This window comes from Solanum dulcamara, chromosome 12, assembly GCF_947179165.1.
Source record: "Solanum dulcamara chromosome 12, daSolDulc1.2, whole genome shotgun sequence".
In the NCBI taxonomy this organism is placed as follows: domain Eukaryota; kingdom Viridiplantae; phylum Streptophyta; class Magnoliopsida; order Solanales; family Solanaceae; genus Solanum; species Solanum dulcamara.
The window spans coordinates 63295764-63322405 of NC_077248.1; the positions used below are offsets into that span (position 1 = coordinate 63295764).

Below are 26642 nucleotides of genomic sequence, written 5' to 3' on the forward strand. Positions count from 1 at the left end.
GTGTAATATTTGATTTTAAAATGTAATGCGGGTTACAATCTCTATGATAATCCTCTGATTCTTCAAATAATATGAAACACGTTGAACTTGAATTTGATTTAGAGTCAAGGGCTTGAATAGCTTGATCTTGAATCTTCGTCTTCAAATTTGGATTTGAATTATTCGTCACGAACACTTGTATGGTTATGACGAACAGTGAATGTGAACAAGTAACTTGATCTTGATCCTCTTGATATTCTTCTTCGTTCTTGATCTTGAACTTGAACTTGAATTTGATTACTTGAACTTTATAGCTTTGTAGAGAATTTGCGGTCTTTGATCCCCGAGCTCTCTTCTTGCTTTTTGTTCTTCAAAAAAGCCCCCTTTCAGAATAATGAGGACCCCTATTTATAGTTGTAGGGAGTGGTATGAGGTGTGATTTGATTGGTTGGTTTGAACTGACCAATCAGATTTCTTTGTTGAAGAGTTTTAATTTGATTGGTCAGAACATGTCACATAGACACGTGACATTGTTCTAGTGGCATCATTAGTTTGACTTAGATTGCCACATAACCTTGACATGTGGCATGGTTTTAGTGGCATGGTTTTAGTGGCTTATCTAATTTGACTTGGATTGCCACCTAACTTTGACATGTGACATGATTTTAGTGACTTATTTAATTTGACTTGGATTGCCACCTAATTTTGGCACATGGCATAATTCTAGTGGCTTATTTAATTTGACTTGGATTACCACTTAACTTTGATATGTGGCATGAAAATGGGCCTCTAGGATGAGATGATATTGGGCTTAACAAAGTGGAGTCATCTTTATAGCCCAAATCAATGAATTTAGGTTTTTAATTAAATCCGCATTTATTGGGCTTAAATAATTGATCCAATTTTATTAATCCAAAATATTTATTTGGACTAATATATCTTGAATTTAATATAAATTGAACCATTCTACAAATTTATATTTAATAAATTGTAAATGATTACAGTCACTCTACCTATTCTCTTTTGAAGTATTTTCCTTCTTCATTTTTATGTTGATACCGTAATTAAATTGAGCAATTTATTATTATATATATATATATATAAATGAGGATTATTAATAAACTAATTAGTTTACAATAAATATAATTATATTTTATTTACATAAAAAATATGCAGTGATTATATAATATAAATTACTTATATATGAACTATACACTGAATATACATTATAATACACTCAAAAACTGAATATAGTTTAATTATTCATAAAATATACACTGACTATACCATTTTTTTATAATAACTTTGACCGAATGGCCACTGACCAGTGTAATTTGCCCTTTTTGGTTTAGTGGCATAAATGGAACTTGTTAAAACTTCTTTGAGCTTTTTTATGAGGGTCGATTCCTCTTGGATATATATAATGAATAACTTTTTAAAAAAATTAAAATTTATGAGAATTTATAAACTTCAAATTCTATATTTATCTCTGCTTAAGATTAATTCTTTTATTTATAAAATAAAATCGAACATCAAAGGAAAAAGTACAAAAATGGGAAGTTATATATGCCTTACCATAGTATAACAACACCTCACTACAAAACTTAGTTTTTTTTTTGAAAACGTATTTCTTTATGTTATCTCTTACCTTTTCATAACATTTTTTTAAATAATAGTATTAACCATATTTATAATAATATAATCCCCAAGATAATCAATATTAGGTGTAGAGATTGATCTTACTATAAGGATTTCATTTCTTTATACTAAGTGTAATTTTATATATATTTTGTTTATAACAATCAAATAAAATTTAAATATTGTTATTAATGTATAACCGTCAGTACTATAACAATTAAAAAAATTCAGAACAAATGAGGTTGTTACAGAGAAATTTAATTATATTTACTTTGTTTTTATATACGTCAATTTATTTATGTACAAAAAGAAACCTCTAAAATTTATAATTAAACTTACGAAAAAGGGCCTAAAATGTCTTTGAACTATTGAAAATGATACAAAAATGCTCTTCATTCCATCTATTGGGCTTAAAATACTCTTAACATCCACCTTTAGGTCCAAAAATGATATTTTATTTAATGGAAAAGGGCATTTTAGGCCCAATAGATGAATGAGAGGCATTTTTATATCATTTCCAATAGTTCGAAGGTATTTTAGGGTCTTTTTCGTAATTAAAATTCTGTTAAATAAATTTTAATTTATAATTAATTTTAAATAATTAAATTGTAACCAATAGATGACCGCTACGTGTTTAAAAATTTTATTCAAATTATTTAATTAAAATTCTTTTAAAAGGACCTAAAATGCCTTCGAACTATTGAAAATGGTACAAAAATGCCCCTCATCCAGCTATTGGGCCTAAAATGCCCTTTCCCGTTAAAGAAAATGTCATTTTTGGACCTAAATATGAATGTCAAGGGCATTTTAGGCCAATAGATAAATAAAGGGCATTTTTGTATCATTTCCAATAGTTTGAAGACATTTTAAGCCCTTTTCCGTTAAACTTATCATTTCATTTTTCTAATTATTTTCATTTAATTAAATTGTAGATAATTTTTTCGACGACTAATATAGTCTCATCGAGCGTAAACTTTTTTTTAACAAAATTTAAAATAACAGAATGAATCAGATTTTATCTTTTAAGTAACAGTATCACACTTCTTGGAGATTTGAAACTAAACTTGAGTTTTGTTCACGTTTTATATTTTATAAATAAATATTAATTTTAAATTAAAACTTTACTTCAAATTTGAGCCTCAAATTCTATGGCTAAACGCCTTCCAATACTACTAGCTAGTACCCAAAATCACTTATTTTATGAATACATTTTTTCAAAATTCTTTTTTTTTAAAAAAATCTAAAATTGTTTACGAAGGATATTTATTACGTATTTAACCGATGAAGAATTACAAACATTCCATTTTATTGGCAACTAAATAAAACCTAAACAAACTCCATTTTATTGACAACTGAAATAGATAGATCTAAACGAAATGCGCAATACTCACCTCACCTCACCAACGGACAAATAACATGCTTATCTGATGTGACAACACTTTTCACTCTTCTAGATGACCAAATGTGTAACAACACTATAAAGAAATTGTACATTACACACATTTTTAATTTAATTTAAAACCACAACATTCAATCGATCGATAATATACAGCAATGACTAAAACATGAAGCCAACATTGTCAAACTGAATTTTCATAAAACCATAGTACCATCAAGTCTTTGCATGTTCAACTTGACAATCCATCCTCAGTTTATTCCCCATTGTACAATCTTTGATAATAAAAATAATAATAATAAATGATAAATACACGGGTTCAAACCCTATCGGTGTATATTTTTACTCGAGAGAAGGGTAAAAAAGCGAATAAATAAGTGTCAATACCTATAACCGTTTCCGGAATAAACAATTTGGGAATTAGCTTATCAACTTCCCGAATAGTACTGCTTGCAATTGTTCAGGCAATGGGTTTCCACAACCTCGAAACAATGAACTAATTATGGAAATTCAATAGGCCTATACAGTAACAATTTACAAGTTCCATTGCAACTGCGTGTGTGAGGTCAAATGATACGGCAAAAAGTACTGACACTCGTGTTAAAGCTAAACCTCCTATTATTATCTTTGATCAAGACATTGTATGCATCTCTGATAATCGTTAAAACGTTATTTTAGCTTAACCTGTAATTTTCGTATTTGCTTGCGTCGTCGTTTACGTCTTCGGTTGATCGCTTCAACTGGATCGACCCAGTTCTTGTCTTCCTCCACAGCTCGTTCCCACCGATCCTTAAATATTTGTAGCTCATACATTGACTGTCGTCGAATCTGCACCATGTAAATACAATGAAATATAAAAAAAAACACTGCAGTGTCTTCAAAAAGGAACCTATATGCTAACGGAAACCATAATTCAGCAGGATAGAAGCAACGTCTCACCTCAGATCGCACGTCAACAACGTGTCTCTGTGGGCCAAAGTGAAGAAATCAAACAAAGGAAGTAATCAGCAGAAGTTCAGAGGCGAAAATTTCTCAAAACTGCTTAAGAAAAGGAGCAATAGGATGTTACATACCTTCACGGACTCTTCAAGATTTGAACGCTGTACAAACATGAACAAATTTTAGTGGAGCAATCGAAATGGTCACATACAATTTGTAATATTGGTAACAAGTTTTTAAGTTATACACACTGCAAAGTAAAGATTCTTGCACGATCAGTGTAATCTAACATACTATTAGAGACTACCAATGAAATGTTATCATAGAGATTTATCCGTAATTAATTTATCGTACATAATTTGATTGTGTCAATATAGTGCATAGAATTTAAACGGATAGAGTGAATACAGTGCATAGAACTTGGAACTCTACCAGTAGATATTATCCTACACCGAAGTTTGAATAAGAACCTGAATGCAATTATATATGACATACTTCGGGATAACCAACAGAGAGAACAGCGAAACTGTGTCTTACGACTCCAATTAAAACGGATATAGTTATAGAAGGTTACCTTCTTCAGAGATGGCCCTCCTAAAGTTTGAATGCCCTGGTGGACGATATATTCACTATCAACTATTCCAACTTTTTTGGTTCGGTCCCCCTACAACAATTTCAAGTTCCACATAAGTTAGAATCATGTATGCATCCACTACTTCTAAATAATAATCGACAGCACACTAAACATAATTCTTCTATCCCGTAAAATAGCTTAAATGAGAATATCTCTCTCCAGAAACTAATACATAGCTTGCCGCCAACACACGAAAAGATGCCCTCTTCATCAGTAAAAGCTAAACTGTTGGCAGACAATTTATAAGTCCGTTACAAAAAGAATGTCTCTTCCCTTTTTGTGAAACTCTTTAATTCTACCTTACATGGTATATTTTAGACCACAAAATTGAAGGACATTTTGGTACATTCCACATATTTTTAGTTTAAACACAAGATTCAAAAGTTCCAATTTATTAAATTCCTTGACAAGTTAACACCAGACAAATAAATTGAAACGGAGGGAGTATATTCTTTTGGATAAAGACGCTTCTGTTCTAGATAAAGAAAGTGGGAATGGAAGCTCTTAGAATTCTATCAGAATTCAGAATAAACTGAGTAACTAGGGGCATTGAAAGGAAATTTTACAGGTCTACCTCATAATATAACGATTGAAATTAAAACCGAACTAAAACCAAGCAGCCACAAAGAAGTAATCTAACCTGAGCACAATAACCAAGTTTCATGTCCATTCCCCATCCATGAACAAGATCATTCTGATAGGAAGAATCAGTAATCAGAATTTCATTACAGTACGTTTGAATCAATACATGCGTGGAAAACGAAAGCAGGTAAAACAATGAACAAGCAAAGAATTCTTCAGCATGAGAATTCAAATTGTAAGTGAAACGTAATCGAGCAAAGTTTGGAGGATGTGTGTTCAATAAAAACACATTAACAGTACAAGAGTCACAGAACTAAAAATGGTAAGCAACTAGTCATGAAGATTAGCAAATGCGCGATTTCACGATGATATAGTTAACCGTTGCATTTTTGTATCTAATGCAAGTAAAAGATAGTTAAGTCATCTCCCAGAGATCAATCCTCATATAAGGTTAGCTTAAACAAAAATTTCTTTTTTATCTCCGACACGAACTACAGTCAGCTCCGACAGGAACTAGAAGTTCACCTGTATAAGATGCCAAGCACACAGCCAAGCAGAGATTGAAAAGACTGGAGCCATTCCTTCCACAAATCTGCAGATAAAGAATATGGATCATACACATTCTCGTAGATTTTAAAACATTCAAAAGATTTCAGCCAATTCAACACACACTTGAAGCAAGATTTTATCCAAATTGTTAAAAAGAATTGCATTGCGTACCACACTGTCAAACAAGATATCCATTATATTAATTAACGTCAAGGAGAATGCAAAAGCTTAACCAGATCGACAAATGCACACGGCTAATAGCAGTTCATATATTAACTCTATAAAGCTTTTACCCGCTGCATGGAGGACCTTCGCTTTCAGCTGAACATTTTGTACTACCTCTACTATCATACACTCGTCTGTTTAAATAAGAAGTGTATCAATATTCACCCAAAATATTCCAAATCATTAAATTTGAGGAGTCGGAGTATCACAGCTCACCTGTGGAATCTTTTTCTTTTGCTTCTTATTGTGATTCTATGGTGTATATCAGTTGAGTTCCGATCCAAGGCTGGCTGGGAAATTTCCAGTCCTTCTGATTTCACAATTTCAAGGTACCTGAAGAAAAAAGTGAAGGTCCAATATGGAAAAAAGAAATTACTATCTGGGAAAAAGTTGTCTAAATTTTAAAAACAAAAGTCACGAGGATCAAATTAGAAACTTCTACAAATGTTTCTTATCTGCAGATTATATATGTCTAAATTAGGACATATTTTTATGCAGGTATTTACCTTCCAGGATGGAAATTCTTCACGCCCAAATCTTCATCCCAAAGGAAAATGTAATCGTAAATAGAAACAGCAGAAGGATGTAAGAACCGCTTCGCAAACCACCTGTGTTAAAATTAAATCACAACAACGATGAATTCTTCTACTTCAAAAGTATACAAGCTGATCATAGAGTTCCACGTGAAGAAAGTTTTGCATAAAAACGAGGCCTTAAACAGACCCTCCTATAGTTGAGAGAACTCAAAAATCGGAAATCCAATTAATTTTTCAATGTCAAAAGCATTCGAGGTCATTATCTGTTAAACTACTCTGGCTCTATTTTTATTGAGAGCATAATAATCAGTTGTCAGCAAATTAAGATAATAAAGCCCCCCACACTCTGCCCCGTCCGGTCATAGTGAAAATCAGCCTATTTAATTATGCCCCCCCCCCCCCCCCCAAAATCCCAAAGGATTTGGTAGGCAGAAGTCTCCGATTTTGAACTACACACACTTCAGCTATAATTCCAAATCATTGAAAATGTATGTACCATTTAGTTTGGTTGTTCGCAACAATATGAACGGCTTCTTTACTCCATTGGAGGTCCCACCACCCATCAACATGTCCGTCATAGTGGAACAAGATGATTGTAAAATTCTCTGAAAGAAACTGAATTAAAGTAAATCAGGTATCGGACAGGATTGAAAATCAGAAAAAGATTAGTCAATTACAAGTTTTCCGAAACAAAGATGAGTAAGATGTTATACCTTTTGGACAAGAGTATCAACATTGCTCTTTTGTTTAATACCAACTGCCATTGCCAACAGGTTACGAGAACTAGAAACGCTAGCCTGAAAATGGTAACACGGAGGGTGAAAAACTGCGCGGAAGAGAAAAACTAGGAACAATGAAAATAAAAAATACTAAAGGAGGATGCTATATTTATTCGACAGTTAAGGAGTAGAGAAACACCTTGGACTTTGAATGACTTGTAGACCAAAGGGGCTTCAATTCTAGATCCGACCTTGCTTGGATAATACCACGAGGCAAACTGTTCAAACGTGTGATATCTACATCAGAATTCTGGATGGAAGAAAGAATGCATTAGAGTGACAATTGATACGAAATGTTTTTGTCGAATACTTCAGCTCATCAAGAACCGGAAGCTAATAAATGCCAGACAATTACAAATCCAGCAACAAATTAACATAGAAAAGAACAGAAATGCAACTACCTTTGAAGAATAAAACGAATCCATTTTCGACTCCATCTGAAAAGGTACACAGGAAAATATGATTGTTAGCAGAGTGGCTGGTTGTATAGTTCTCGGGCACAATTAAAAGGTATCTCTACTTTTTCACATTCTATTATCTAAAAATAAACGGAAAATAACGTAACGAACCAATGGTAGCACCATCATACCTTTGTCTGTTGATACTGATAATTATTGGTCCTATACACAGTAAACATCATAACTATACACATAACCCCCATAAACACTAGCTGTTTAACCTTTATTCCGCATGTTACCTGCAATTCCACTCTCAACAGTTCAATATACAGGAAACTTGGATGTTCAAAAAAAGGGAGTAGATTATTTGTGATTTTTAACCACTATGCATTCACATACCCCGTCAACAAAGACCCCTTTTTTCTTCTTTGACGCCACCGCCATGATAGATGCCCTCATAGGCGACTATGCTATGATATAACAAAGTTGCTCATTACAAGCTGCAATAACAACAATTTGATAAAACACATTAATGAAAAACATTAAAAAGTGTGTATGAAAAATAGCCTATTCTATTTTATGTATGAAAGGGATTCAATATCAAAAACCTGGTCCTTGTTTAACCATACGGCGATAATTCATATTGTCCTCCCAAGTCCTAACAACTACGGAAATTGGTCTGGTTAATTGGCTATAAGTGCAGCAAAGTAGTACTTCGTGGCACATCATGTGTTCTATGCTATAATGCAGAGCGAAAAAACCTAAAGGCTTTATAATCAGTGCTCTAGAAAACATGAACTGAGTTACTCGAACGCACACCAAGTGAGGGCACTCCAACGACCATCACACCACAAGTTACATTTTGTATCGTCGTGGCACCACTTGCTTGCCATTCTGCTCCTACAGAACAGTGGTAATACCTCCAAAAGGCGGATAGACCCGACCACACAATAGTTTGAGAGTTTAATTGTCTAAGATATGGTCATCTGTGCTCAGCGCTATCAATCAATCATCACGATCAAAAGAGGTGCCGCTACCCACTTCTACTAAGGCTAAACATAATTATAATATGAATAAAAGACTTGGAAGCGAGGAACTTTCATGTCAGGCACACCTATCAGAATCGAAACTTTAATGTCCTAGAAAACCAATTCAAGATCACTTCTAAGGCCTGAGCGGATCCAAGATTTTAAACTTAATGAATTCAGCCTTTAATGATTTTAACACTTTAAGCACTGAACTAATTGTACTTCTAAAATTATAGGTTCAAATCTAGCATCTAGCAAAATTTCAGTCAGTTTTCACATAAATATCTATGCTCCATATCGAAAATACTACCTAGGCCTACAAGACAAATCACACACACAAGGGAATAAATATCCAAACAAACAAACAAACAACAACAACATAATCAATGTAGCCTCACAAGTGGGGTGACGTGTAATGCATACCTTACCATTAGGTTGTTTTCAATAGACGCTCAGCTCGAGAAAATGGAATAAATATACAAACAAACAAACAACAACAACAATAACATAATCAATCTAGTCTCACAAGTGGGGTCTGAGGGAGTGACATGTACGCACGCCTTAGCACTACCTTTATGGTTGTTTTCATAGAAACTCAGCTCTAGAAAATGGAATAAATATACAGTTACATCATTAAAAAAAAAGGATTATAATTCCACTTGCCACCTCCATTTGTTTTCATGCATGACCAGATTTCCAAAAATCATCAAGAACCCCAAAACAATTTAAAAAAAATTGAAACATAAGATTAGTAATGCAAAAAAGGGAATTCAATAGTTCACAGAAATTCACAATTAATGCCCATATTAAATCCATTTGAATGTGTTAAATTAAATATTAAAGGAACTGATGTTTCAAGAAACTTTATAAATTCAAAATTTGGAAAGAATTAAATGAACAGAGAACGTTACTCGTGACTCTTTTTTTTTTTCAAGATTAAAAATACAGACCAACCCATAATTACACACTTAATTAACAATTAAATAGCACACAAAAAATTAATTAAATCTTTCAGCTCATGCAACCAAAAAGTTGAAAACTTTTAATCTGAAAAAAAATAAAATCCACCTCCATAGAAGATTAAAAAAAAAACAGAGTATAAGAAATTACCTCATAATTCAGATGAACCCCACTAGAGAGCTTTAATTTTTGAGCTTTAATTATAATATGTCACCCAATATACAAGAACTTAAGAACTGAAGTGTCTGTGTATGTTGTGCCCGGGGGGGGGGGGGGCACGGGGTTACTAGGTAACAAGAAAGGGTCTTTGAGTTTGAAACAGACAAAACTGTTGAAAGTGCCACGTTTAAGTGAAGTTTGTACACATGTTATCGCTAAGAAAAATGCACCATTTAAAAGAAACCACAGTTTGCTTACTTTTTTACCTTTTTCTTTTTCCAACTTTTTCAATATAAAATATTATATATTTATATAGTTTATATATGAGGAATTTTCAAAAAAATTACTATTTAAAAATATCTTAATTATACTCCATAACTATAATTTATTAATTACAATTCATAGCTATAATTATAGTGACGTTTGTATAATTCGCGCAACGTTTGTATAATTTGCTATATAATTTCAGTTTTACTACAATATTTGTAAATTTCACTACATAATTCATGCACAATTTTTATATAATTCGCTATACAATTTGTAGTATTTGTATATTTCGCTATATAATTCGATTTGCGGACAACGTCTGTATAAATCGCGCGAATTATACGAAACTCAAACTGTATTCGCGCACAACATTTGTATAATCGCATACAACATTTGTATAATCACGCGAATTATACAAAATTCAAATTGTAGCTATAGATAACTGTTTGTAGCGAGCCATAATTAATTCAAACTATAGCTATGTTAGCTAATTAGTTAGTCTATATTTGCTATTCCGTGTCATTTTTCCTTTATGTTTTTGTAGAACTTAATATTTTGATCCCCGTATTAAAGTAATATTTTTTATATGAATATTATATTAGTTTATCATATATATACGAATTAATACTTTCTCGATTCATTTTTACTTATTCAGTTTAGATTTTGCATGTCTCTTGAGAAATAATAATTGACATGAGTATTTTAGTATGGTATTCATATTTAAAATAACAACATTAAAAAATATTTATTTCTTGATATCCTAAAAATGACAAGTAAACTAAAAATATATTTTTAATATAGTAAAAATAAATGAAAAAGTACTATAAATTATAATAGTTACACACATATATAATAATAATAGAAAAAAATTATCTCTTGATATCCTAAAAATGAAAAAATAAAAATAAAAATATATTTTTAATAATATAATAACAATAAACGAGTAGTCATATATATATATATATATATATATATATATATATATATATATATATATATATATATATATATAATAATAATAATAATAATGAGAAATATATACAAGAAAGTGTGTTAATAGTCGACATCCAAGTGCAAGTAATTCTTTCTCCATGGTTGAATACTATAGATTGATTTGATTTAGTTTTATATATATACAAGTTCACGTTTTTTTTCAAAAAATAATTTTTCAAAAGATAAATAGTCTTTTTTTGTGCATATGTTTGGTAGGTAAATAAAAAATATTATTCTAAAAGTATTTGTATATAAGCAAAACAAATACTATGAAACGTAAGGATTGGGATTCTGGGAAAAGAGTACTGCGGGGTGGTGGTGGAGTTTTGCTTGTAGAATTTGTTTTCTCTAATCTCATTAAAGAAGTTATTGTTCTGATTTTTAAGAAACTTATTTTCTGAAAAAATATTTTTAAATTTTTTGACCATTCGAACACGGAAGAATCGAAAGACATTTTCTCCCATAGTCACACGATCTGTGGAAGTTTTCTGTAATTCGGTTTGATTACCAAATATTTCTGTATTTGGTAATTAGGAATCTATGCATTACTATGCTGATTAGTTTTGCACCTAATCAACCATTGATTATAATTAGGGATGGTTGTGGGGTGGTTGTGGGACAAACTCGCATAAATCTGCAAAGATTTTAATCCGCCCTACATAATTTTTTTTAAAAATTTCAATCCATCTTATCTCGCATTAATATTTTTAAGAAGTAGTTCAGCTCGTCCCGCCTCTACATAGCCTTCAATCCACTCCGCTCCATATAGTCTTAAACACGCTCTGTCTCATTGTCATTCCTAATTATAACTCAAATAAAAATTATCAACAAAATCAAAATATCTTTAGTCATTAATCAAGATGATTAATTTCAATACATTTAACAACCCAATTGTACGTAGTAGGTCAAATTAGGGTATAAATAATCAAAAGTTCAACCAATAATGTTATTCAAATTTTACTCTCAAGTCCAAATCTTATGTCAATGATTTAAGCTAATATATTTGTAATGTAAAGGTTTTAATTTTACATAACTAATAAAATTTTATTTGTTATAACAGGTTCTTTGGATTTAAAGTTATATAATAGAACTAATATTTAAGAAGACATAATTACATGATGTCATTAAGTCGCTGGAGAAGAAAATGCTAAACTTTGACAGATAGGATCACATGTTTAATATATGTTTAATTTCAAATCCAAATGATAATCGATCTTAATTTAATTTTTCAATTATGAATTAATGGCTGTTAGCAGGTCAGTCTCAATTATCAACTATGGTTTGTTTTGTTCATGCAGGATTAATAATATACAATATATATCTTGGCTGTTTGGTTTACGAATTCATCTTAGTGGCTCTTGAGAAAAGTCGATTTCATGTTTTAAAACTTAAAAATCTTAGTAGTTCAGTTGAATAATCTTAGTAGCTTAAGTCATTTCATATTTACTTAACAACTATCATCTTAAAAAAATTTCAAAAAAACTACATAATTACACATATTTTACTATCATATTTATTATTATTACCTACACTTTTAAAATATTACGTATATTACCTCTAATTAAGAGTTTCCTATCAGATATACTAAAATAGAAAGAAAGGCGAGTGAAATTGGGAGGGAGGCGAGCCCAGATATCTCACTAGATACATGTATTTGTATGTATCTGACGTGATTCACATGTATTTGAGATACCAGATACATGCGAGAGTGGCGAGTGATATGAGAAAGAGCGAGGGAGGCGAGCGAAATTTATTATATATTCTAGATACATGCAAATCCACTTGAATACAATTTATCTAAAACGCATCTGAATATATCTAAATATATCTAGACACATAAATTACAAATTAAAATATATCTAACTAATACATGTATCTCTCCCTCCAATCTACATCTACCTAAATCAAAAAATCCAAAATTAACACTATAAATTCCGGTACACGACAAATATCTTTGGACCAATCAAATATGTTGCATTGTCATAATTTCCAAATAATAAAGCAGTTTGATCCTATCACAATAATTAAAGTAAAAGCTACTATTTGCAGTAGGTGGTTTTTTTTTTTTCAAGAGGTAGGTGGAGCTTCAAATATAGAAATTTAGCAAATGCGTATTGAACATGTAACTTAACCATTTTTTTTAAATTTATAATTATAAGAAGCTATACTAACAAGATGATGCCATCTTTTAAACGAACCCATTTTTAAAATTATTATTACCTTCATTTGCTTTTACTTATTCAATATTAACTTGACGCATGCATTTTTTAAGAGAACAATAAATAAATTGACAATTTTACTATATCACTCTTTAAATATAATAAATTCAATATATTGGAAGATGACTATAGTTAATAATAAGGATGTTTGTTATTTGTAGATAATATAGTATTGATTGCCGAAATTTGCGTAAGATTTAATGCCACGCTGAAGATTTGGAGACAAACTCTGGAGTCTAAAAGACTCAAGCTGAGTAGGGTCAAGACTGAATACTTGGAGTGTAAATTTAGTGATGTTAGTGTGGAAGTAAGGCATGATGCTCAAGTAATTCCCAAAAGAGAATATGTTTCAAGTATCTGGGATCTTTAATTCAAGGTAATAGGGAGATCGATGATAATGTCACACATCATATTGGTGCCAGATGGATAAAATGGAGGCTTGCCTTCGGAGTCTTGTGTAATAAAAAGGTATATACCGCCAAAACTTAAAGGTAAGTTTTATATAATGATAGTTAGACTAGCTATGTTGCATGAGACAGAGTGTTGTCCATCAAGAACTTACATACTCAGAAGATGAAAGTTATAGAGATGAAGATGTTGAGCTGGGCGTGTAGGCATATTAGGAGATGTAAGATTAAGAATGAAAATATCTGGGACAAGGATAAGAGTGACTTTCGTGGTGGACAAGATAAGGAAAGCGAGACTAAGATGGTTTGTCACGACCTAAATCTGGGTGTGATGACCCTCATCTCAACCCACCGAGACAAGTCAGCCTAAAACCCAATAAAAAGTAATTGCAGAAGAAAATGAAATAAATCGAACTTTAACTTAATTAAAAATAAGTAAAATAAACTCAAAATCCCCAAGATTGGTTATCACGTGTACAAGCCTCGAGACAATATATAGAATGCGAAAAGAAATACAAGTTTCAATGTCTTTATCTCAAATATGACTAAAAACCTAAAATAAGAGTTGAGGTGGCCACCGAAGTGATGTAACAGCTACCTTAGTCACTCTAGATAGTAGCTTCAGGATGGGTGGAAAGAATAAGGTGCCACACTGATCCGGGCTCACAACCTAGACAAATGTAAAAGCAATGGGTGAGTATCAATAACACGGTACCCAACAAGCCCACAACTAAACATAATAAAAGATAAATAGAAATTAAATATCGCTGCCACACCAATCGAATCTCCATAACTACAACCTACACGCAAACCAACCCAATCTAGTAATTTATATTACAAGTAGCACATAGGTTCAACCGTTCTCAATATTTTAAATAACCCAGTCAAGTATCAAGATATATCACTCACAAGGATATCATAGGGATGAATACGAATCCACAAATAATCAATGAACTGCAATATAATGCAGTGCGGTATGAGATAATATGGTATATGTCTGTCCTATCGATACACATCTGAATCTCAGTTCGAAATTCATGGAGGACATATCTATCTATGTAACCTGCCATAGAGTGTGTGATCCGAACCCTCTTATGATACCTGCCACGAAGTGTGTGGCCCGATCCCTATTTCTCATAATCACTACCACGGAGCGTGTGACCCATCCCATATTTCTCATTGTTATCACAAGTGTTTCATTTCAACTGTGCCATATAATAAGTACAACATAGGCATAATCACACATATAAGAATGTACAATGATAGTCACAACAACACACGAGTCATATCAATATAGTTAAGACATGCTATCTCAGATAAGTAAATATCATCAATTATATCACACATAACGATAGAATTCATCAAATTACTTTTTATTATCCCATTTCTTATCCTTAGTTCATTCCAATTTCACAATTGATTAACAAATCCGAGTTTCGATTACTCTCCAACACACATAGCACGAAGTATATAATTTTATAAGTTTAATGAAAGTTTAGAAATCCACTTGCCTCAAATAATCAAGCAATCACTCCAAAACTTAAGCCTTTTCCTTTTGTTGGATTTCTAAATCAATGTAATCTAGTCAAATAAATAATCACAGTAAGATTTTTATAAGATCTCAAATGTTGGAAAGTCGAAAAATGGAATGTAAGGATGAAATCTCAGAAAAAAAATTCACTAGTTGAGGTTCATGAAGCATATCACAGGCCGTATTCAGCACCACGGCCCGTGGAAGGGAGTCATGGTAGTGCCAGGGAACAAAAGTGAGATCAGGAGAGGACTACGACTGAATTCACGACTCGTAGTCATGGTTACGGACCGTTAAGTGGTTTGTGGAAGCTAGCCCTCAAAACCATGAAGTAGGTTAGCTTCACGAGGTCTACTACGACCCTATTGATTCCATCACGGCCTATGGTCCCCTTTCGTCAAGAGTCCTTGTCCAAGATTGACCAAGGTAATCTTCATGGACCACCCTACGACCCCGTGGAGCTTTTCACAGAACGTGAAGATGGTCCGTCCAAAGGTCCGTGCATTTTTATCTTAGGTATGTTAAGGTCAATTCTTAAGTGTGGGAACAGATTTGGAGATGTTTTAAGATCACAAGAATCCTTTAACACAAAGTTAAGTGAAAGTTTCCTTACCGATTGAGTTTCGATGTAAGATTTTATATAGGTCAACTTCAATAATTATATCTCCTATAATATAAAGAGTTAGGTGGCCCATGACCCATTAAATTAAAGTTCATTAATTCCTCTTTCCAACGCCACCGAGTTTGCCTCATTTAGAGTTTGGAGTAAAAATTTATGCCCATTTTAGTGAAGCCCTGTCAAGCAGTCGCAGGTTCACGATCGGTACTACAGACCATTAAGGTCTGTACGGGCCGTATTTCCTTTCATGATGGATGGATGTATGCAATCTTTTTTTACCAATTTTCTACACGCGTCCTAGAGTTATTTTGGTTCTTTCCAAAACCTTTTAATCCTATTCTAAGTCATTTTTGAGTCTTTTGAAGGAAGATATCATTTCACTAACTAGTTTTCCCCTTATAATCATTAATCTAAGCATTCAAGTATCAAGAAATCCTCTCTCTAGAAAATCCTCTCAAGAATCTCTTCTTCTCCTACAAGACTCCATTGAAGGATCAACTAGAGTTTTCAATTCTTCCATCAATTTTCAAGCTTCAATCAAGGAATCCATCTAAGGTATGTGAGACTTCATTCATGGGTATATTTCACCCATTGAATCCCAAAGATTTCTTCTCAAATTCTATTATGATTTTTTCAATTAAAAGCCCTAATTTCATAATTTATATTGGGTATTCTCAATTATGATTTAATTCAATACTATTAGCCTAATTAACATCATATTGCATGATTTCAAGTTATATTCTATGAAAATTTATGAGTGAGTTTAAAGATGTTTTGTGCAAAGAAGTTTATGAAATATGATTCTATGATGTTTTAAGCAAGTTAATGATAGGGCAAGTTAGTCCCTAAAGATATTTTATGAGTAAAATATATGTAATGATGGAAGACCTACACCCATATTACATGAGTTATATGATAGATGAGCTAATCCTATGATTTTACTATAATGTTGATATATGAGCTATTCTTATGTTATCTTTTAAAGATGGATTGATATTTGTTATTATCTTTCCATATGATGTTTATGATCATGTTTTATGAAAGTTCCATTAGGATATTGACTAAGCACAGAGTGGACCTTGAGATAGACATTTTCTCCCGCAGTTAGGGCAAGAGATCAGTAGTAAGATTCCATTGTCCCATAACTACGTTGCCCGCGTAGGTTTACAGATGCCTTATGGCGAAGCTAGTGGATTCACATAGCACAATTAGATAAGCTACTATTAGAGTATGCCCTGACAAGGTAGCCTCCCCTGTCTCGATGCAGGAGTCATCGAATTCATGTATTAGCTCGCATGGTCTTGTATGTCGGTTAAAGGTCCTATCCCACACCAGTTTCAGTTGAGTTATAAGTTCTTGTGAAAGTTATGAGTTTTGATGCATTGACTAATAAGATACATGTTTTAATGTTTTTCATGACTTTATTCATATTTTAAAGATATTGGTCTTGCATCCATGATTCATATTGGCTATGTCATATGCTTATTGTTCATGCATCTTCTCACATACTTAGTGCATTCCATGTACTAACACATACTTTTGTCTATATTATATCATAATGTAGGGGTCGAAAATCACGTTTATCCCATTCGTGGCTAGATCTTGCTATAGTAGTTTTTGGTGGTAAGTCCTCATGTTCCGAGGATGAGAAATTTTTACTTCATATTTTCATTTGACTTCTTCATTACTCTTATGTTGTCATGGGTGAGTTAGGGAATTGTCTTATGCCCCCATCGAGTTAGTAGAGGCATGTTAGATATTCATGGAGTCTATTTTGTCGTCCTTTTCTCATTATTAGGACTTATGCCTTTATTGTGATTATGCTTCCGTATTTTGATTTAGTTTTATTTGCTTTATTTACCTTATGTATGCTTATGATATGCTAAGAGGCTTGACTGGGGTTTCTTCGGGAATTCTAATCGTCGTGTCATGGTTAGGCCCTAGGGTGAGTCGTGACAATTTTGAAACTAAACAACATTCATATTACTATATGTCTAGCCTAGACCCAAAAAACCCACACAAATCTATACTCAAATTCCTAATCTTGATGCCACTTAACATTTCAACTCCCATATTTTTTGAATTTCAAAACTAAGGTTAAGTTTCAATTTTTCCAATTATCATAAATTTAATGAAATTCATATAACATAATACACCTAACATTTAATTACCTATCTCAATATACCCAACTTAATTTATAATTTAATAACAAAATAATAATAATTAAAATTGAAATCGAGTCACGTAAACTAAGACTTACCCACGTAAATCATGAACTAAGCCACAACAATATTAAGAAGGTTGCCTTATAAATAATTCATTCTTTATCACCTCAACCCCAATGATTAGCCTATAATAATTGCCCAATGATTTGCTCTATAATGACCACTAATGCCTCCATTGAGAATTTCACTATAATACTCCAGCATAAGGCTAAAAAAAATATTTATAAATTTCTCTAGAAATTGAATTTGCCATGCAATCTTTATCAATCATTAACCAATTAGTGATTTGCTATTTACATTTGTGGTCATAATTAGTGGATAAAAAGAGAAAAGAAAATAAATGGGAAAAAGCTATGGAAAGGTTTGCCAAACATGCAATTGTTGCCTTCAATGTGCGGCGTTCTGTTCCTTTTTTTTTTCTTCCTCAAATTATGATTTAACAATATTAAATCCCACTAACGTATTTAATATATATGGTTCAAGTGGTACAAAGTCTTAAATAAATTAACAATTTAACTCATTAATTAAATTAATTATTTAAAATTACTCATCAACTAATTAATCGTAGTTACTGAAAAGTCTAAAATTTTTGATTTAAATTTATAAAAAAATATTTATTACAGAGTAAGAACTCATTCTCAAAATAATCTAACGGGTCATTATATGGGTTCAACAAAAAATTCTTTATTTTCGGGGTTTCAACATAGACAGATCTAATTAGTTCTATGTAATCTTTTTAATGATATTATTCAATTAGAATGGCTAAATACTCGAAAAATTAACTCATTTTGTGAGTTCAAGATTGCTCTTTGACTCTAAATTAAATCTTATGTTTGTGAGATTAATGAACAATATTTACCACATTGAAAGCTTGACCTTGCTTGTAATACTATCTTTTCTCTCTTGAAATCAGATGCTTTCATTCTCCGATCTATTTTATTTGTCATGTTTTTTTTTTCCACAATTCTTAAAAAAATATAATTAAGAAATAATTTGATAAAATTGTTTTTATTTATTTTACAATCTCAATTTTATATTATTCTTTTTTTCACTATATTAACCTTTTTACATATTTATTTAGCAAGGGTATAAAAGTAAAAAATAATAATTAATTATATTTTAATTTTTTTAAAATTAATAATTATTTTGAATCAACTATTTTTGATAAGCACCATAATTAAATGATCCAGATGAAGTAATCTTTTCTCCTTTAAACTTGATTGATGGAAAGATCACATCCATCATAAATCATGTGAGTTGATGAAACACCACGAGTGTGTCTTGCCTTTTGTACAATGGATCAAGACATGTGACTTTTGAAAAATTTAATTAGCATTTATTTTACTTGTTCTTATCATACTTTGATTATCGTTTTATCTTATTATAACTACTGGTTAGGATTGAATTTATCAGATTGTCTATTGTATTTTTTTACGATTTCTAGTCATTTTAGTTATTTTTTTCTCTATATTTCTATGCCTATTGTACACTTTATCCTCTCTAGATTTATTCCGTGGACAGTAGCGTATCCAGAATTTTCATTCATGGGTTTCCATCTTTTGGGACTGTTTGCTTTTTTGGGGGGATTAAATCCACTATTTCATCATTCTTTTTACAAAAAAAATTAATAGTGAAAAATTGGATATTAGTGGTTGGTCCCATAATTAAATGAAAAGAACTAATAGAAGCTAAAAATATAATACTCACATTGAGATTCAAATCCTGAACACAAGGATCCATTTGAAAGACACTATCCACTGAGCTACACTTTGTTTCTTATTCAGCGGGTTCAAATTTAATATAAATATAAAAAATTTACCTTATATATATATATAGTGTAATTTTTTATCGAAAAGGTTCGAATGAACCCCCTTTCGCCTCTCTGGATTTGACCCTATTTGTAGGAGTACATTGAATATATAATTATACATTATTGTCATGATCACATGGTACTATTTGATACAGGAGGAAAACTCAGTACTTTAGATTGTATTTTTTGCACTGAATATTACGGTAAAAATGGCTCCAATTAACCCATTGAATTGAAGTATCTAATAACATAAATTAATTTATTAAATTTTTTTTTTCGGACCTTTTTATTTATCGTATTTATGTTTTAAAATATTCTTTAGTAAAATATTACGTAATAAAAAAGATGGACTAGTGTAAAATAAAATATTGACTAAATACAAACTGTCTACGCTAATTTACTACCGAATTGAGCAACATAAAAGAAATATTTAGTAATATTTGTAATTAGTCTATTATGAATATGTTCTAAAAAAATGAAAATTTATCGAGGAGAGAAATACTAATATACTTGAATTGTTGTTTTCTAAAATATAATGTCGTCCCAATAATTTATTTATTTGTTTATTTATAAAAAAATGTTACTATCATTTATGAACTACGTTACTGATAAGAAGAGCAACAATAATAACTACATTTCCGTTCCAAATAAGTTGGGATTTGAATTTTTAGAAGAATGGTTTGACTAATTTACTCTTATTTATACAATTTTTATTTTGTTTTTACCAAATTAATCACTTCATCCCAAACAAGTTGGAATCTGAATTTTTGGAAGAATAGTTTGACTAATTTACTCTTATTTATACAATTTTTAAATTTTTTTACCAAATTAATCACTAAGTCCCAACAAGTTGGAATCTAAATTTTGGAAGAATAGTTTGACTAACTTACTCTTATTTATACAAATTTTAAAAATCTTTTACCAAATTAATCACTACATCCCAAATAAGTTGGGATTTGAATTTTTAGAAGAATGGTTTGACTAATTTACTCTTATTTATACAATTTTTAAAAATCTTTTACCAAATTAATCACTACATCCCAAATAAGTTGGGATTTGAATTTTTAGAAGAATGATTTGACTAATTTACTCTTATTTATACAATTTTTAAAAATCTTTTACCAAATTAATCACTCCCCTCAATAATTGTTCACACTGTATTTATATATCTTCTCCATCAAGTTTAGATTAATTTTTTATGAAAAATATTAAATAAATTTATTTTTATTTATTAAAATGATGTTTTCTTGGTTCACTTATTTTTAATAAAAATACTGACAACTAAAAAGGGCAAAGAAGGAATATTGGGTGTCATAGTCACAATACTGTACATTGATAATGGGGTACAAGTTTTAATATTCTTTTCTTATCTAAAAGAATAACTATATGACCCTAGTTAGCTAGTCACCCCCAATAAAATTGACATAGCCATATTTTTTTAGGGATGAGACATAAAAACACTATTTATCCAAGCAGAAGGAAATTTAGAACAACAGTAAAATTATTTGTGTGACCTGTAGATCGGTAAAATTATCTTTATGTCACTTATATATATTACGAATTCAAATCTTAAAAATAATCATTAATGCTTGCATAAAAATAAGATGTCTATATCACGCTCCTTGAGGTGTGCACACTACTTAAAAATTCACTATTTTTTTCATTTTATTTTCCACTAGAAAATGTTCAGTGGCTATTTCCAAAAGATATTTTGATTAAATCGGTGAGAAAAAAATAGTACTGTTTTTTCACGAAAAAATTTGGCCAGTGAGAATCTATTTTCCATCACTCGTTTTACCAATGAGCTGGTTCGATGTAAAATGAGTGAAAAAATAATAACTTATAACACAAATTTCTCATTATTCGCGGTGGAAAAAACTTTTGTTCCTAAAAGTGGCAACCCTGCAAGAGGTTTTTCCGTTAGCTCAAACCAGTGATCTCTTGATCACATGACAGTAACTCTACCATAACCATGCAAGTCCACATCCACAAAAATACCCAAGAGAATTGAATGTTTTGTCCTCCAAAGAGCCATGTTGGAATTCCATCATACTTTTTGGGGTAATTTTTTTTCTATTACTAGTACTTCCCTGAATATGATCTCAAAATTTAGAAAAGCCACACACTCAGAGCTGTAACAATAAAGAAGTCTATTGTATAATGTCAAACTAATTTGGATTCAAGTTTCACAACTTGTCAACTTCATCAGATGCCACTTGAAATGATTCACATATAGAGTCCAGTTGCAAAATGACCATGTAAGATATTACACGAAAAAGAGGACTATAAAACCTGCAAATCATCTTTGCGAGCTCTTTTTCTTTCCTTCGTTACCACCTCAGACTGATGGTCCTCCTTAACCGGAGTTTTAGGTCATCTTCCTTTCCAGGTACTTTAGTTCTTCGATTGACATATCCATCAACTGATCCACCATCGAACTTTCTATGTCCCTTGTACCCTTTCATAGCAACGAACAATGACTGCAATCGAGTCTCGAAATCAGCATTACTTGGTTTATGATCATCTCCACCAAGAGCCTCAGCAATGCTATTCACATTGTTGTAAGAATTGGATTGGAGTTTGAATTTGGAAGGGCGAGGGCGAGTGCTTCTAGGCTTCACGGGCAGATTACCTGTTGTTGAGAATGTGAGCAGAGAAGAAGCAACTGTGTGGTAAGAGCAGCTTTTATAATGGTCATGATAGGCTTTAGTGACGCTGTCTCTGAGGACCATAGCTGACTTGTATTCTCTCGTCCTCTTAGCGTAAAATACAATGGCGTTGGTTGCTAGCAAAAGTAAATCTCTATAGAGTTCACCTGGTGATTTGATGGAACAACTGACTAATCTTGATCTTACAGTTTCAATATCCATATGCTGCTTGATCATTTCCTTATATCTCTTCTGACTGTCACGACGATGCCTAAAGACCATAGCCGCTTCATTCTGTATAATGGAATCGAAAATTGCCATCACATCGTTATCCATCAACCTAGATAATCCTCCTTTGCTATCCTCAGTGGCGGTAGGCTTAATACTTTGGTCGGAACTGGTTGACGTTTCTTTACAGTTGGAAGCGGAGATGTCACTGATTGAACACACATGGTCGCTCTCCCCAATGCTCCCTTTGACATCCGAAACAGCATCTTTCCTTTTTCTCTTCCTCAAAGCCCCTCCATTTCCTTCGACAGTCTCGGATGGCTTGCTTATACTTGGAACTTCATCCTGCTCACAAGACCTAATATCTTTGCTCGCGGCAATTGTGACCGAGCATTCTAGCTCTGAGTCTATCTCTTTAGCTGAGGCTACTGCATGACTCTCAAAATCGGTCCTAGTACTGTCTAGAGTGAAGCTGCCAACAGATATGCCATAATCTTTGCCAATAGATTCCATGCATTCTAGCTTTCCAAGAGCAGCGGGTGATTCAGTACGACTGGAACCATAATCAATCTGAGCAGACAGTTCTTTCTCAGCCTTCAGGCTTTCAATCTTTGTGACGAGAGACCTGAGATTAAACACATAAAAATGGAGCTAGAAAACCTAAGTGAAAGGATAAAGTTCACAAATCAGAAACCGTTGTTAAGCTGTGGAAATGTAGATACACTCAGTACGGTCAAGAAACTTAAAACACGATATATTTGAGAAGCACCAACTTAAAACAGAGAAGCATTATACTAACCCAATTGAGCTTTCAGATTTCTCCAATTCTCGCTTCAGTTCATCAACTCGTCTCTTTCTTAGCTCTTCAAACCAAGCACTGAGCAAGAGAAAGGTAAAGAAGTGAAACATTGATTAGTGCAACTATAAGATCCTAATGTCTAAATATTTTTCTCCCAATTTGTATCAAGTGAACAAAAACCATGAATAGCTTGGGCATAAATTCAAAAGCCAATTCTTTCATAAGCATTTTCGTATACACAGCTGACAACCTGACATGGTTACTGACTCGATGCACAAAATTAAATTAGCTCACAAGTTTGAGACTCACTTGCAGTCGTAGTAGCGCTTTTGTAAATCTTCATATTTGGCTTTGCAGGCCTGCAATTAAGTATTTTCTGTCAAATTAGCATTTGGTAGAGTCGGTGTGATGAATAAAAGCTTAAATATAAGGATGGTAACTATATAGTGAAGTAGCTTACTTGCATCATTTCTGATCAGGTAACTATATAGTTCAGCATAAAGCTAAATCTGTAAAACCAGTTATTTTCCTTATACAATCAATTTAGTGTATGCTGCGTCCGTTGTCCTAAATGCACCACGCCTCTATAGTTTATTTAGAAGCACAAACAAGTCTGCCTAATAAATCTTTCAAATCAGAAATCGAGATGTTAACAATTGGTTGAGACTTGAGAGGTTGTTTTCAAGGCTTAAACCCGCGACCTTCTAGTCACATGACAGTAACTTTACCAATTCCTCCAAGGTTCCTCTTCTAATTTAAGAGGTATACATATACAATGACAAAAGAAATGTGTTATACACCACAAATAAAAAAACTCCTAGCCATAGATGTTGTTTGGTAAGAACAAAATTTCCTTATTTAGTTCTCTCTTATTTTTTTCTACAAATTTGACACCTTTTCACTATATTCCATATTCCTTCCTCAAAGCCTTTTTAATATGTCTGAGGATTTATTCAGACACCATAAACAATTTATTCCACTATGTAATTTTACCCGTTCGACGTCTTTATCATATTATGGAAATTATTTTTAAATAATTTAATCTGTGTAAAAAGATAGTTATTATTATACTGTATAAAAAGTAAAGTCTATTACTAAACAATTTATAGTTGACTAATCCCAAATTAATTACTATACGGGCCCCAAAAAATCTATTTCTAAAACATAACATAAAATAAAATTAATTTTACGGAAAAGGATTGAATATATCCAGTACTATTAAAAATAGTTTAAATATACCCCTCGTGTTATACTTTCGGGCTAAATATACCCCTCGTGTTATACTTTCGATTCAAATATACCCCTCTCATTATACTTTGGTACAAATCCGCCCTTAATTTTAACGGAATAACACTTAAAAAATTCAAAATTAAATAATTCATTCCCAATTTTAAATATCTAATCTTTTTAGGAATAAATAAAATTTCTAAGTACTAATTTGAGTTTTTTTTTCCTTAGAAATGACAATACAAAATGCATTGCATAATGATGGAGGCCTTTTTTTGGTTGGAGAATTTAAGCTACAGCTTGGCAATGGGATTTTCCTTTCTTTAAATGTGGTGCGATCCGAAATAGATCCGGCATTTAACTTAGTAGATCTTGCAATAGATAAGTTTAAATTTATAATTCAGAAAGTAGGAGGAAGGAGCTGTTTATGGGTTTTGAGTCTTTTAATTTGGTATGAGTTTATTTAGTTTATTGGTTAGGGTTTGGATTAAGAAAAGAAATTGAGTAATTTTAATTGATTTGGGGGTTTTCATTTAATTGAGAAGTACGAGTGACAAGTTTGTAAATGAAAAAAATAAAAATAACTTTATTTAATAATAAAAATAAAGTCAACTAATTAATAAAAATTGAAGGAGTATTTCTGACCCTTTATATTTGTTATAGCATTATTTTGAACATGCTAACTCAATATTGAACCAGTAAAAATAAACGAGAGAATTAAGCTATTTAACTGGATAGCCTAGTGGCACTTAACGTAAATTACTATGAACCTGAGGGGTGAAGTGACAGAAGGTACGAGAATGAAGCTCCGAAGCGACGACGTTCCAGTCTTGTATCCCATGCCGGAGAACAGCGCCACCTAATATTAGTTCCTCCAGCGTACCCCACATCCTCTTTCTGGGAACCAAATCGCTACGTTTACGGTTCTCAATTGTCTTGATCCACGTGGACGGCTCAGATCATTTTAAAGGTGGAAAACAAATTTCACCACTGAACAAAGTTTCGAATCTGAACTGAGCAAACAATTTCGTACCACACTGCGCACGTTAGCATCAACACCGCCACGTCAGCACTCCCTCCGACGAAACTGTTCAAGTTTAAAATATGAACCGAGCAATATTTCGTATCGCGCGCACCCTGCGCAAGTTAGCATCAACCACCGGCACCGCCACGTCGCGCCGGCTCTCCCTCGGACGAAACTTACCAACTTCCGAATTTGAGCAGAGCAATATTTCGTGACATACCCACCCTGCGCATGTTAGCATCAACCACCAGTACCGCTACGTCGGAAAAACCCTCCGATGAAATTGATCGGGAAAAAAAAGAAGGTAATCGGAAAACTTGGAAAATCACGAAAAAGGAAAGGAAAAAAAAGGATTTTCCGGTATGCAAAAAAGTGATTTATTTGAAAAAAGAGTAATTTTTGTTTGGCTTGAAATCTTCCCTAGGTAAATGACTTGAATTGATTTACTTTAAGGGTTTATAATTTAAAATAATTTTTAAAAATTTTTGTGGGAAAAATTTATAGATAGTCACGTAATTATTTATTTTTTTGAAAAAAATCACTTAATTAGTAGTTCTAACACAAAATTCACATAATCTAAAAATATTAACTTCTGGTAAAGTCTATGAGAATAATGTTGAATAAAGTATATTATTAATGATGAAATTAGTAATGTTGACATTATTTTTTACTTTTATTTAATTTGATATATTGAAGATAATATGTGTTGCACTTTTATAAAAAAAAAGTTATTTCTTTATAAAATATCCTACTTATTGTTAAACTTTGTACACTTGTACGTCAAGTGTGACGTTAATCATATTAATGCATATATTAATAATTTTGATATTGTTAGTATCATAA

The 26642-nt window shown here is 32.0% G+C and overlaps 2 protein-coding genes across 4 annotated transcripts; both read right to left on the reverse strand.

Moving 5' to 3' along the window:
- Positions 1–3513: 3513 nt before the first annotated feature.
- On the reverse strand, positions 3514–10038 carry LOC129877819 (uncharacterized). Of its 2 annotated transcripts, none has more exons than XM_055953355.1 (16): positions 9794–10038; positions 8055–8155; positions 7847–7954; positions 7659–7694; positions 7397–7507; positions 7192–7275; positions 6975–7093; positions 6449–6550; positions 6159–6275; positions 6011–6076; positions 5694–5760; positions 5227–5280; positions 4527–4616; positions 4087–4113; positions 3953–3979; positions 3514–3841 (listed from the first exon to the last, which is right to left on the reverse strand). In XM_055953355.1, the coding sequence occupies exons 2-16, from the start codon at positions 8112–8114 to the stop codon at positions 3683–3685; spliced, it is 1227 nt and encodes a 408-aa protein (XP_055809330.1). In that variant the 5' UTR covers positions 8115–8155; positions 9794–10038; the 3' UTR covers positions 3514–3682. The 2 variants fall into 2 exon arrangements, with proteins under 2 accessions (XP_055809330.1, XP_055809331.1); XM_055953356.1 differs by lacking the exon at positions 9794–10038 and adding an exon at positions 8264–9472.
- Positions 10039–22022: 11984 nt separating this feature from the next.
- LOC129877550 (uncharacterized) lies at positions 22023–26228 on the reverse strand. Of its 2 annotated transcripts, none has more exons than XM_055953069.1 (4): positions 25546–26228; positions 23858–23907; positions 23549–23626; positions 22023–23374 (listed from the first exon to the last, which is right to left on the reverse strand). In XM_055953069.1, exons 1-4 carry the CDS (start codon positions 25663–25665, stop codon positions 22204–22206), a joined length of 1419 nt encoding a protein of 472 aa, XP_055809044.1. In that variant the 5' UTR covers positions 25666–26228; the 3' UTR covers positions 22023–22203. The 2 variants fall into 2 exon arrangements, with proteins under 2 accessions (XP_055809044.1, XP_055809045.1); XM_055953070.1 differs by lacking the exon at positions 25546–26228 and adding an exon at positions 24009–24359.
- Between the last annotated feature and the right edge of the window lie 414 nt (positions 26229–26642).